The sequence below is a fragment of the Micropterus dolomieu genome, linkage group LG01 (genome assembly GCF_021292245.1).
Source record: "Micropterus dolomieu isolate WLL.071019.BEF.003 ecotype Adirondacks linkage group LG01, ASM2129224v1, whole genome shotgun sequence".
Classification (NCBI taxonomy): Eukaryota; Metazoa; Chordata; class Actinopteri; order Centrarchiformes; family Centrarchidae; genus Micropterus; species Micropterus dolomieu.
Window position 1 is genome coordinate 18,059,535 of NC_060150.1, and position 15,122 is coordinate 18,074,656.

General features: G+C 41.3%; 1 protein-coding gene across 3 annotated transcripts in view; it reads right to left on the reverse strand.

Moving 5' to 3' along the window:
• The window catches only part of LOC123977727 (methyl-CpG-binding domain protein 5-like), a 51,683-nt gene that overhangs the window by 20,627 nt on the left and 15,934 nt on the right, over nt 1-15,122 (reverse strand). For all 3 annotated transcript variants that reach the window (XM_046060669.1, XM_046060653.1, XM_046060661.1), the window contains exon 2: nt 4,665-5,251. In XM_046060669.1, coding sequence (XP_045916625.1) covers nt 4,665-4,777 — 113 coding nt within the window. In that variant the 5' untranslated portion in view covers nt 4,778-5,251. The remainder of the gene's footprint in view (nt 1-4,664; nt 5,252-15,122) is intronic.

Consider the following 15,122-nt stretch of genomic DNA (forward strand, 5'->3'; position numbering starts at 1 on the left):
CTTAAACCCAATTGAGCATCTCTGGAGAGACCTGAAAATGGCTGTCCACCAACGTTTACCATCCAACCTGACAGAACTGGAGAGGATCTGCAAGGAGGAATGGCAGAGGATACCCAAATCCAGATGTGAAAAACTTGTTGCATCTTTCCCAAAACGGCTCATGGCTGTATTAGATCAAAAGGGTGCTTCTACTAAATACTGAGCAAAGGGTCTGAATACTTATGACCATGTGATATTTCAGTTTTTCTTTTTTAATAAATTTGCAAAAATTTCTACATTTCTGTTTTTTTCTGTCAAGATGGGGTGCTGAGTGTACATTACTGAGAAATAAAACGAACTTTTTTGATTTTTGGAAAATGGCTGCAATGAAACAAATAGTGAAAAATTTAAAGGGGTCTGAATACTTTCCTGTATATATATAAAAAAAATTTTTTTTTCTCTGCAAAGTAAGCTCCATTTTGGGGACCTGAGCATACTCGAAAACTCACCAAACTTTGCACACGTCAGAACTGGTGAAAAATTTCGTATTTTATGGGTTTCGCGCATGGGCGTGGCAAAATGACTCGCTAGCGCAACCTAGAAAATTGGAAAAAATTAGCCCCTCGTTCACATTCAACCTACATGAACGAAATTTTCAGGGGACATATATATATATATATATCTCAAGACGCACAAAAAAGCCTCACGAACCCATACCCTAAACTCAACAGGAAGTCGGCCATTTTGAATTTTACGGCCATTTTTGGATGATTTACACACTCCGTACTTTAACGAACTCCTCCTTGGGATTTAGTCGGATCGACGTCAAATTTCTGCTGTGCCTTCTAAAGGCATTGACGATGAAAAGTTGTGCTATTTGCGAGTTTTCGTCAATGGGCGTGTCCGTGGGGTCGATGATTCGCTATGAAACAGGAAGTTGTTGTAACTTCAGTGTACATGCTCACATCTGGACCAAAGTGTACATGTAGGATGAGAGTCCTGCCCTGAACACATGTACATGGCGAGATTCACCCACAGTCATAGCGCCACCTGCTGGCAACAGCAAGTGACCTTTAACGAAGCAGCCCCCGCCGCACGTTTGACCTACATGTATGAAATTGGCACATGGATCATGTCCAGACGTACCAAAAAGCCTCTTGGAGCGATGCCCTGAAGTCGGCCGTGGCGTCAAAGATCAGCTCTTCACCATGACACAGGAAGTTGTTGTAACTTCAGTGTACATGCTCACATCTAAACAAATCTTTACATACTTGATAACTGTCCCAACCCGAAGACATCCACACACCAATAGTCATTTATATTCATAGCGCCAAGTGCTATGCAGCGCCACAAAGGGGATACAGGAAGTGACGTGTAACACCTTTTTGGGGGCTGATGCCGAAATTATAGTGAGAAAGAGCTTTTGAGATTGTGATTTTAAGAATGATTTGGATAGTAGACCCCTTTACTGTATAAACTACACTTACAGGCCGATATTGAAAGCTGGTATGTGTGTAGGTTATAAAACCTTTTCCTAAAGGGATTATGTTAATAAAATGGATTACAGTCTCAAAAAGTGAACATGTTAACAATTGCACATCAATAAATATTTGCTACCGGAAGGTGCAACTTTTTCAGCCATCTGTAAACAGAGAGAGTGAGAGATAATAAGCATGTGCATTTCACTTTACACTTTGCCATAATTTCAATGTAGCACATTCACATCTAGTTCATCCCTTTACCGGCACTCTTTAATTCTAACCAAAGCTATGTGAAACCATTTAACCACCATCAGTATATATCATCCTGTCTAGGATACAGTGAGCTGCTGTTGAATGCATCTAATACTTAAGGAATGTCTGCAACTTTGAGATTTCATTGAACTAATGTTATAACTACAACCAGAGCCGTTACGGCTCTGACTACAGCGTTTCACATCTACAACGTCACACAAAGAGGAGCTACAGGAAGCCGTGTTAGATTCTTGTTCAGCTCACGTTTATTTACATGTCCACTCTCGTTTAATCATTTCCGACATGCCGACTAACTACAGGGTCACAGATATATTTAGAATACGGCAGAAACTATAGTTTAATGGCTCATTAATGTTAGCGCTCCTCCACTGATAAACACGGCATTAGCTTTGTGGCTAATTTAGCAACAGGCAGCAGTAACTGCTGTAGCGTTTCGTCATTTTAGAGAATATTTAGAAGTGATGAACTAGGGACAAATGTGGACCGTTCGCTAGAACTGCCACACTGAAATAAATGTACAGTTACGTCTGTCCAGCAGCTTAGTTTTCAACACCATACTACTGTAACATGAAACTGGTGTGAGCTGGTAGGAAGCCGGGAGATGAAAGTGAAAAACGTGAGGGTTAGCAAGTCATGAATGTTTTCAGGAGAGGAGAAGTGACTGGGTCTGTTTTTATTATAATTATTCAAGTCATGTAATTAACTTGACAAAAGACTGACTCACTGCTCACACAGGCAGTGTGAGGCAGTGTAGTTAACAGGGGAGCTGCAGCTGGTCGCCCTCTGGTGGGCAAACCATGCAACACCCATGACATGAGTGAAGGATCTGACTCTAGGTTTCTTTTTTAATAGTCATATATCTGCTGTTATAAACGGCTGATGCCGATTAAATGCAATTAGCTCATATCGGCCGGACAATATATCAGTTGGGTTCTAGTAACCATTATGTATTTTATCAGGAGGTCACAGCTGCAGTAAAGCAGCAGAAATGAGAGGCAGACATTGACTGCCAGTCTATGTAGGGATCTAACTCATTAGTGAAAATGCCAGTCGCATTCAAATTTTATGAAAAACTTGATGTTTACCACTAATATATTACATAAATGACTCAAGTTCTACAATTTAACTCCATCTACCTTTGGCCACATAATTGTTCAACTCATAAATACATGAGTTCAATGATTGTTGCAAAAATGTGCAACAATCTCTGGTTCCAGCTTCTCAGGTGGGACAGTTTGCTTTTAAATGTAATGTGTATGACGATATCAAGATACAGTCTTTCCAAATTGTTTGTCAAATGTAAACATTTTGTCTAATTTCTGAACTTTCTTGGTCAAAACAACTACAACATCCCTAGATGCCCAAAACTGATCAAAATAGTTGATTAATAGAAAATGCACCTGCAACAATTTTGATAACTGATGAATCCTTTGAGTCATTTAAAGCTTTCACTGCTCCAGTTTCTCAAATATTTGGATTTGCTTCTTGTTTCTGTTTTATGTTGCGACAAGTGAGTCATTTGAAGTCATGAAAGGTTCAGTAGGTAACTTTTGGCATATTTTCCAAAACTTGAAACTATCACTATATGCTGACAGTATTAAATGAGACAGATTATATGTTGGGGAAATAAATCAGGTTCCATGCCTGAACAAAAACATCCAGGAGGAGTCTAACGCTGAGTCAATCACTTCTCGTGCACACGCTGTGCAGCCCCCCTCTCACTGTTAAGCTCACAGCGAGAGGGACAGGGGTATTGGCGAGGCTCTCACCGTGGAGAGCGCGCCCTACACAGGATGATGTTTTGTAGGGCAACCAAGCAGGAAGCTTTCGGTCTGAGAAGCGAAGACGGAAGTCCCTTAAACCCGCATTCTATCGAACGGCCAGCAGGGTGCGACTGCTCTGGTTGCATAAAGAAGTCCGGCTCCATTAGAAATAATGGCAAAATGACCCTACTTCATCTGATTTATTACCCAAGTAAACACTTTCATAATGAGTTTAAATTATGGTCCCATTTAGACGAAAATAGACCAAAGCAGAGTATGCTTCAGGACGGGATCTGTGATTGACAAGTCGTTACCATGGCAACCTGTCAATGAGGCTAGAGTGACTCATACCCCCGGCACTGTGTAAATTTAACCAGCGCCATTGAAAAAGTTAATTAAGGAGTTGGCTCATTTTCTCTGGTGAGTATGTTTTGTTTTAAGCCTGTTTTCACTACACAAAATTTCATCCTGGTTACATCACAGTTAGCGTAAATTACAGATGAACCTAGCTAAGCAAGCTAGCTAGCTCCACATGGAGGCGTTGGCTCCACCGTCTCTTACAAATATGGTCACGTCCGGTGCCACTGGATGCAAAAAATCAACATGGCGGCACCTTAACGCCCAAACTCAAGGCTTCAAGACGGCAGTCCACAAACCAACAGGTGACGTCACAATGACGTCTATGAGGGCAACCAGCTCCTTATTGTGCCGTATGAATTTTGTTTGTTTGTTTTGCATTGCATCTGCATTGTGTGAATATTGAAGACATTTATCTTGAATTTTAAATTTAAATTCAATGAGCTTTATTGGCAGTGCCAGAACAAGGATTAACTTAAGATAACTAAAGAATCATTTAATCATTTTCAAATCATTTTTCAAGCAGAAATGCCAAAAAGTCTGATTCCAGCTTCTTCAATGTGACAATTTGCTGCTTTTTTGCATTATATGATAAGTAAGGTCATTTTAATCTCTCTGGAGAATTCTTAAACATTTTCACACACTTTTCTGATGTTTGTAGATCAAACAATCAAGAAAATAATGAGCAGATGAATCAAAAATTATTGTTAGTTGCAATCATACAAAACATGGTCACAGTATAAATGCATAACAAGTAACTTGCTCAATGGAAGCTCAAAGGTAGTTATTTAGGGAATAGAATTTTTATTACCTTTTGTATACAACCCCACCACCGTGCTCCGCCTTGCGCTGCCAGCCAATAGGGACCTGGACAGGAACAGCCTGCCTCTCATCTCCCGCCTCACAGTCCTTTCCGCCATTCATTGCTCCACTGGTTTTACGCTCGACACCTCAGGAGGTATATATATCAGACATCAACCAGTGTCTTTGCAATGCACGTCATGTTTGTCTTCCAAAGCCGTGGTGGAGGTGGTGGTGATGGGAGGGTTCGGAGACAGTTGACCTTATGCTTCAACGTAGGCTCTCAGGTGGAGCTGATGGGTGGGTAGTCGGGTAGGGTGAGGTGACCTCACAGAAGACCCTACCCTTTGAGCTGCTTCATGGTTACAGTGCTGAATGGTGCGTGGACTTCCATTACTGCATCTTGTCATTCATAGCCATCTGACTCAGGAACATGCTAGCTGAAAAAGGAGGCTCTGGAGTCGGCGTGTGCTGTGCCGGAAAGTCTTCTATTATTTGTCCTTTCCCACCCAGAATACCGTCCCTCAGTCTGACAAATAAAGAATGTTCAACATATTGGTTCCCAATCACAGTTGGGTAGTGGTTTTCCCATGGTTCCTGTGAGGGCAGAAGAGAAGAGGAATGCACATGAGTTAATGGTCAATACAATCCATTTTCTTTGCATGAGTTAAATCACACAATTTAACCTGCTCAGGGAATGTAGGCTCCCTTCTATTTTTCACTAGTGATAAAGTCGGCCGATTCTGGCATTTTGAGATAATAGGCATTGGCTGATACCTGCACTCACGAGGCCGATATATCATCCTAAATGACAGCAGCTCTAATCTATAACACCATTTCTGACTAGCGTGAAATATATACTGTTATACTGTAGAGAATAATGCAGTTGAATGACGTCACTTCTGACAAACTGTACCCCATTTTCCCTTCAACACCAGTCACGCTCTGAAATCTACAGCAATGTAGGTTTCATATACATTTCATTAATTAATAAAACTTCCATCTCAAACAAAAAATTCCGTATTTTCAGGGTCTCGCACATGGGCGTGGCAAAATGGCTCTATAGCACCACCTGCAAAGTTGGAAAAATTAGCCCCCGCACCTACTTCAACCTACATGCATGAAATTTTCTGGGGACATGTATCATATCAACACACACAAAAAAGACTCAATAACCCATAACCTAAACTCAACAGGAAGTCAGCCATTTTTAATTAAAAGTGCGATTTTAACCTTTTTCAAGGTTTACAGGGTGCGTACTTTAACGAACTCATCCTAGGGAATTAATCGGATCGACTTCAATTTTCTACTGTGCATTCCAAAGGCATTGACGATGAAAAGTTGTGCTACCTGTGAGTTTTCGTCGATGGGTGTGTCCGTGGCGTAGCGTCAAACATCAACTCTTCGCCATGACACAGGAAGTTGTTGTAACTTCAGTGTATATGCTCACATCTGCACAAAACTTTACGTGTTTGATAATTGTCCCGCCCCGAACACATCTACACGCCAATATTCATTTATAATCATAGCACCAAGTGCTATGTAGCGCCACAAATGGGACGCAGGAAGTGACATATAACACCTTCATGCAGCGTCCAAAGCGTGTAGAAAATTCACAGCGCACCGGCAGTGCAAAATTGAAGCACTGCTACTACCGCAATGTTCATACTTTACACTTCAGTTCGTGTTAAATTAATAAATTAGTGCTTCGAAACTTCCACAAGCTTAACGAGCTCTGTAACAGTTTAAGGACGGATCGCCATGGGCTGTACGTGGCCCGACTTAAAACTTAAAAGCTGTAAGTGTTACTGTGTTTTGTGTTGTTTTACTGTTTATTTTGAAGCAAACTTGGCATTAGCATATTGCACGGCTAATGTGGCTAGCAGGCTCGGCGATGTTGGACTAACGTTGTGATACTGAGGGACAGTCAAGAGAAACTGTGAACAGTAATCCTCACTAAATAACGAGCGTAGTGTGTCGGATGCCTGCAGCTGTTTTGCATGTTGCTTTCTGTGGAAATTTAGTTATACCCTTACTACAGCGCAGGTGTTTGTTGTGGATAGGGATAGATGATGCCATCGTCCATCAGCGATGGCTGACAGACATCACAACGTCAAGCCGGCATTGTGATTGTAAACCCCCCGCTCCCCCAGCAAAACAATCTCAAATGTTCACATTATACCACCCTGTGAAAGCAGGTTTTAATGACCACGGACATTCTTATTATTGTTTTTAAGTATCCTTTGCACTTGCCTCGGAATTCTCTTCTCCCCACCCACACACCTTAGGTAAACACCCCGGCCTGTCCCCGTCTGCTCCATTTTCTCCATCAGCTGTATGTTTTATAAAGTCAGTATAAAGTATTTTTCCCGTATATTTCCACCCGCGATCCGTTATCACGGCAGCAGGTGAGCCGCACGTCGGCTTATTAATGACGAAGTCTATCAAACAGCTGAAACCAACATCTGCACTGTGTGTTCACCGTTGCTTTACCTGGTCCATGCGTAAAATATCCACTGCGACTTGTAACGTAAAGTTAATAGTCTTCCCATTTTTTTTAAGGGTGAAGTCTGTGCGAGAACACATGCACATAAGACGACTGCTGCCCCCCACGCGCGTGCGCCCAGTGACATCGTCCATCCCGATGTTTCATGGTGGACATCGTCCGATGGAAATTTTGTAGACGTCACCCAACCCTAATAGAGATGCAACAATTACAGATTTTGTTGGTATGATTATAGTCTGAGGAATAATCACGGTTTCACGATTATCACGATTATTATGAATTAATTAATTTAACAACACTAGTAATGACTTAAGTTGATTTTTAATATTTAATTATGTTAATTATATTTCTATAATATGTAAGTATTATTAATATAAGAGGAATATTTACTTAATTTATCCCCCTGGGGAAATTGTTATTAAGGAGGGAAATAAAGTGAACTGTTATTGTCTGCAACGCTCATCCATCCATAGGTTTTAGTAAAAATGATAGAAAGAAATAGAGAACATCTCTCATGCAGTGTTATTAGTAACTGAAATGCAGGTAACTGGTATAGACCTGGAAGTCTATAAGCTCCTGATGTTATGTTAGTGTTTTATACCTGGCAACATTTTCTCAACACAGACAGAGAAGGCAACAGGATGTAATGTTAAATGCCCAGTGACTGAAGGTCTTCAGAGGAGTACATTCTTCCACAAAGGCACTTTCAGAAAAGAAGTGATTTGGAAGCTGGTTTGGAAGTTCGTCAAGCAATGCGATGCTCGTTGCTCGACGCAGAAACAAACTGCCGTGGCGTGGCACATTGAAAATAATGGGTCTCATAGAGCAGTGGTGCTGTTGTTGCGGGTCTGAAAGGTTACACCTGCTTTGTTTGTTTACATTGCACTGAAAGCTTGACTCTCACCGCTATGGCATCAATTGTAAGTGACACATTTATATTTAATTCCCTACCAACTTGTCATGTTATTTAACTCAGTTATTATGTATTACCTTTATTTGGGCGTGCAATGCTGGGTGGTGATCCCACAGTTGCTGCATCAAATTTGATGCAAGTATTCGCTCCTTTAGCAGCAACCTTTTAATGACAACTTTTTGAACAGGTGATCAGTCACCTCCTAAATAACGCCCTGGTCAGTCTTGGTGCACCCGAAATGCTCCCACACAGCTTCACACTTTGGTCCCTCTGCCAGAGTTTAGCCAGTGTACAGAAGTAACCTCCATGTCTCTGACACTTAAAGCTGGCTTGTGTGTGTGCGTTGCTGCAGTATGTAAATGACATGCCCTGAAGGTAACTATACAGCTAATTTAGACACGGTCAAACTACAGAAATGAATTTGCTTTGCAATGTTGTTTAACTTTGACTAGCACCCAGCAGCTACCTTGCTCCGACCATAAAGCTGCTGTTAGCGGCTCGCTGTGCAGTGAGGTGAGATCCACAGGCAAATTTACTACGCTAAATGGCACCAAATTACTTCATTGACTAAAAATGGCAAACATCCTGCATAGTATGCTGTTGAGCCCCAACAAATTACAGCGGGGGAAATTACTTCACCGCCACAGCCCTATTGCCTAGGGGCGTGCATCTTCACTGGTCTCACGATTCCATCAGGTCAACGATTCGATTTCCCGATGCTAGGGCTGAACGATTAATTGTATTTGCGATATTATAAAACTAAATTTTCTAATCGCAAAGGCTGTGATTACGTTCTGGTCACGTGACACACAAGAGTAAACCAGTCTGCAGAGGAAGCATCAACTTCAACGCTGTACCTTGACTTCTTGTTGTATAATGGCCTTAAGCTTGACAGAAGCTGACACTACAGAAATTTAGTGTTACACAGGGAATGAAAGTAGTACCCGCCACCCGCGGGTAAATTTGCGGTGTTGTGGGTGAAATCGACGGGCCATCCACGCTTTGGTGGACAGGAAAAATGCACAACAGTAAGACATGTGAAGTAAGGTAAGCGAATGTATATGTATGGACTCCGGTGTTGACGGAGAATTACTAAGCTTGTCTATTAAACACGGGAGGCGTAACTTGGTTTTGTTGGCCAACTTTTGAATTGAACCTCGAACTGAGTATTTTTTGAGGTTTTTGATGAGAGATGGACTCCTAGGAAATTTGAACTGAGATAAGGACTCGTTAATTGGTGGTTGAAGTGTGGGTTTTGTATCGAGTGCTTACTACATAATGCAGTTCACACTGGTGAACTTAGTTTTTCTTGTCTGTAAGTAGGCTGACCTGCTGATGTTATATCACATTATTTAATGCCCTGACTCTCAAATTATCTTTCTCATATTATTATAATTTGATATTTCTTCTCCACCATTGGTCATAATGATAATTCGTGCAATTAATGCATCACCTAATTTCATCACAACACAGGCCTGGCCTAAAAGAAAGAACAGTGTAATCTATCTAATATTGCGTTGGTCATACTATACACTGATTTATTGCTCGTCAGTTCTGAGTAATACAGAGCTTAAAAATTCATCGCATATTAAAAGATTATCATTTTCCAAAATTGTTCAGCCCTACTCGATGTATCACCTCAAGGGTAGGAATTTCTAGGCACCTCATTATGATTATGAGGGCTACGATGCGATTGTAAAACTAATTTTTCTCACTGTGTGACTGGTATTTTTAAAGCAAAGTATTTGTAACAATACAAACAAGTAGGTAGTAATGAAATGCAGATATTTAATTTTAATATATATATGTAGCTAACATTATTACAGCATTATTACTGTACTCTGCTGCTGCTATTTTTATTTCTGATGCTGCGGTTAGTATAGAGTCAGATGGGGGTTGAACTAAGCACTTTACAATGCTCCAGATACTTTACTATTATTTAGTGATGGTTATTTGGTAAGACCAGACCCAACGGGCATGAGGTAGGCCTGCGCGTTGAGGTAAATATGCGATAATGTTATTGAGATGACATATCACTAGCAATAAATAAACATATATTGAAGTGTACATATTAACTGCCTGGTTGTTTTTAATTTAATATTTTAAATACAGCCAAATGTTGTTTCTAGAGCTGCAACATTAATGTTTACAACAGCAAAGTAACTCAATAACTTTATCTGAAATCACAAGTAGTGAGTGACGTTTAGAAAAAATAACAGCAGTCTGTATCAGTCCCTCCTCCTCTTTCGCTGGCTGCAGGTAACGTTACCAGGTAGAAGGAGGAGCGGCTGGTTTGTCTCAGCCAGCAGCTGAGTTTTTGAGACTACAGACCAGTCTATGCTCCAGACAGACGGCTTTCTATTTAGCTTGTTTTTAACATTTGGCTAATGCCAAGCTAACATTAGCTGTGCTTGTATAAAACAAACAGGTTGAGATACTGAGGACAGAGTTGATTAAATTAACCATTTCTACATGTTTAACGTTACCTTAGAGAAAGGTGTATTGATAAAGTATTGTCTTTTTACTTGCAAAGGTTTTATTGCATGTAACGAGCGTAGCTGTCAGCAACTAACATTGCAGTAGTTTGGAACTAACTTAACCTTCACCGTATTCCACCACGACAGCACAGCCTCACGCTCTGCTGCTGTGTGTGTGTGTGTGTGTGTGTGTGTGTGTTGGAGCCAACAGAGAGCAGGCAGAGACTGCAGCCTGATGATTTTCTTATCCATTGCGTTTCAAATTAAATCAGATTTGACGCTCGAGACATAACGTGACATCATAGGACCCGCTAGTCTCGATAGCAGTATCGATAAGCTCGGACCTTATTGATTTTCGGGTTTTGAGAAATTTTGGAATCGGGTCCTTTTGGAAACGGGTCTCGATCCCCATCCCTATGTATAAGAGATCCAGTTTCAACTTTACACCAAGGGCAGTATTCTGGGTGGGCACTACTTATCTTATGGAGGCATTCTGGTGAATAGTAAACTCTGTGTATGAGATTGAACTTAAGTACTTTGTGTCAAGAGTTATAGGAGAATGATTGGGAGCTGCTACAAATCAAGTTCCAATCAGAGTCTTCAAAAGCCTCGCCAAAGTCCTGTTCTCATCTGATTCTAGCACTAAGAACTAGAGCCCGACCGATATATCGTCCGGCCGATATGAGCTAATTGTTTTTAAACAGCATGGGCCTTTTATAACAGCAGATATATGACTATTAAAAAAGAAACCTAGTCAGATCCTTCACTCATGTCGTGACCGTTGCATAGTTTGCCCACCAGAGGGCGACCCGCTGCAGCTCCCCTGTTAACTACACTGCCTCACTACAAAAACCACAGAACAATCAGCTGACCGGAGTTTACACAAAGCATTTAGAAAAACGTAGAGGGCTGTCTGAGCGGTGAGTCGGTCTTTTGTCAAGTTAATTACATGACTTAATAATTATAATAAAAACAGACCCAGTCACTTCTCCTCTCCTGAAAACATTCATGACTTGCTAACCCTCACGTTTTTCACTGCCATGTCCTGGCTTCCTGCCAGCTCACAGCAGGTTAATGTTACGGTAGCTGGGTGTTGGAAGCTGCTGACAGACGTAACTGTAGATGTATTTCAAACAGTGTGGCAGTTCTAGCGAACGGTCCACATTTGTCCCTAGTTCATCACTTCTAAATATTCTCTAAAATGACGAAACGCTACAGCAGCTACTGCTGCCTGTTGCTAAATTAGCCACAAAGCTAATGCCGTGTTTATCAGTGGAGGAGCGCTAATGAGGTAACGAGGTAATGAGCCGTTCAACTATAGTTTCTGATGTATTCTAAATATATCTGCGGGCCGCCTGTCTAAGTGCAGTTAGTCGGCGTGTCTGAAATGAATAAACCAGAGTGGACATGTAAATAAACGTGAGCTGAACAAGAATCTAACACGGCTTCCTGTAGGTCCTCTTTTTGTGACGTTGTAGATGTGGAACGCTGTAGTTAGGCTCTGGTTGTAGTTATGTTAGTTAAATGAAATCTCAAAGTTGCAGGTCCTCGTTGTAGACATTCCTGTTGTATTAGATGCACTCAACAGCAGCTCACTGTATCCTAGACGGCATGAGTTATACCAATGGTGGTTAAATGGTTTCACATAGCTTTGGTTAGAATTAAAGAGTGCTGGTAAAGGGATGAACTGGATGTGAATGTGCTACATTGAAATTATGGCACATTATGTGTAAAGTAGGGACAGGGATCGAGACCCGGTTCCAAAATTTCTCTAAACCCGAAAATCAATAAGGTCCGAGCTTATCTATACAGCTATCCAGTCTTGCGGGCTATGATGTAACGTTATGTCTCGAGCGCCAAGAAAGTCATAAGGGGGCAGTCTCTGCCTGCTCTCTGTCAGCTCCTCACCCCACACACACACACACACACACACACACACACCGGCAGCAGAGCGAGAGGCTGCGCCGTCGCGGTGGAATACGGTGAGGGTTAAGTTAGCTCCAAACTACGGTAACGTTAGTTGATGACAGCTACGCTCGTTAGTGTAAGTACGTGCAATAAAGCCTTTGCAAATAAAAAGACAATACCTTATCAACACACTTGTCTGTAAGATAACGTTAAACATGTAGAAATGGTTAATTAAATCATCTCTGTACTCAGTATCTCATCCTGTATGTTTTATACAAGCACAGCAAACGCTATCTTGGCATTAGCCACATGTTAAAAACAAGCTAGATAGAAAGCAGTCTGTCTGGAGCATAGACTGGTCTGTACTCTAAAAAACTCAGCTGCTGGCTGAGACAAACCAGCCGCTCCTCCTCCTACCTGGTAACGTTACCTGCAGCCAGCGAGAGAGGAGGAGGGACTGATACAGACTGCTGTTATTTTTTCTAAACGTCACTCACTACTTGTGATTTCAGATAAAGTTATTGAGTTTTAAGCTCGACTCTTGGAGCTTTACCGTTCCACAGGAATCTAGAAATTTGGCTATCCAATTTCTTCAAGAAGATTTTTGGAACTGGTGTTGGGAGTGTTTGAAATAGGTAGAGAAATTTGGGTAGGACAGTCATTTTTATGCTGTTTAAATGATTTATTTATTTATTTGTACCCCTATCCATCCCCAGCACCACGATTCCCTCCAGAAAGTTAGCAATCTTACAACAATCCACACCCTGAGGAGTACAACTCTGCGTAGAAGTCTCTAAAGGCCTTATTGATTAGCTTAGGTTTGTGAATTATGGTGTCACTTGCCTTAGTCTTGACTGAGGGGATACATCTCGAGCTGTCCTCTTTCTGGATCTGCCAAGCTAACAGTTTTCCACATTTGTCCCCGTGTTCGTAATATTGATGTTTAGTTCTGGCCATAGCGTTGTCTACCACACGTGTTGTTAACATGTCATACTCTGTCCTTTTGTTATTTAGAGTGTTGAGGGTCTCCTCATTTCGACTCTGAGAATGATTCCTCTCAAGAGTCCTGATCTCTGATTCGAGTGTCTTGATTTTCAACAAATGCTTCTTCTATTTCCATGAGGTATAACTTATAGTCACACCGCTTAACACTGCAATATGATTTGAAATGCAAAATGTTTTACAATACTTGGCATCATACTATTATTGTTTTCTCAAATCCATAAAGTGAAATTATGTATTTTAATGGAAAGGTTGACACTTGAATTGTCATTTATATCCAACATAATTAATGTTCATAGTAATAAATGTTTTTGTCATGCAAAGGTAGTCACACTCAAAATAGTTTAAGTAAATTAATTAGGCGACACTGCAAAGAAATACAGATCCCCTCTCAGTGTGGTTTCTTCCACGGATTTGGTTAAGGAGGTGGTATTATGCTCATTTTCAGGTGCAAAATCTTAATTAGGGGTTGTACCAGAACAGGTTTACATGGTTTAATTTTCAAAAAGCACCATATTTTTCCCTCATACTGCACATTGCTACAGCTCCTCTTTTCACCCTATGTGTTGTACGCTCCGCTCTTGAGCTACAGAGTGATGCATCTTACTTGTACAAAATCTTTGTTGGGAGTTGCACATGCGCAGTTCTCAGGTAAGGACTACTAGCCAATCAGAAGCAGAGAAGGGCGGGTCGTAAGAAACAAGGTAGTGTGATCCAAATCAAAGCCGCTTCAGACTGCGAGCGTAACCTAGCAGATGGTATAACTTACTCAGAAGTCCACAACCACACAACATCATTGTTCCACATCTTACCATAAACCACTACAAAAATCAGCATATTTCAACTAAATTTTACATAAAAATTGGCCGAACAATTTGAACGTTTGCTCAGTAGCTTTCACATCAGGTGTAACATTAGAATTATAGTTATAACTTTAGCTGTGTTAGCCAACGTTTACAACAACTCCGCACTTGAACAGTCTGTGAAGTTTCATTGCCGTGTTTATTTTAAATATAATTCACAACCAATAAAGCATACTTACAGGTTGTGATTGTGAATTTCCAGGCTCAAAGAGAGTCGGAGTTGCATCGTCTTTTAGGACTAAACATTGAACTGTTGCCGGTGTTCTTACGATCTAACATTATGCTGCCTTGCCGAAAAATGCTACCATAGCGCAAATCGATAGACTTGACTCTACTCGGCCCTGCTCCGTTTTCCATTGCAGATAGTACCCAGAGATAGTACGTAGCTTGTCGTCATAGCGACGCCACACACAACTGCCGCGACGTAATGTTCAATGCGACACACACCATCGATCCACACAGCTTTCTCTTTTTTAAGTTAAAACGTTTCAACATTCCTCAGAATGTTAAGACAGATAAGCGGTATGAAAACCTTACAGCTGTGTTTTCCTCTGCCGTTGTTGCTGCAGCGGTCTGTGTGACGGCGGGAACACAGACCGCTGTGAGCGGGCGGCTGGCCGGCCTCACACGCTCCTCCCGCGGGTTAGCACAGGCATCCCCCGCAGCCACTTGCAGAGCTCAACTCCGACAATATTCAAGCACATTTTTGTTCCACCATCACTTCTCGTAAAACTGTCAATATTCGAAATCTACACAGCTGATTTCTCACCTCAAAACTTCTCAGAAGTGGATTTAGTGA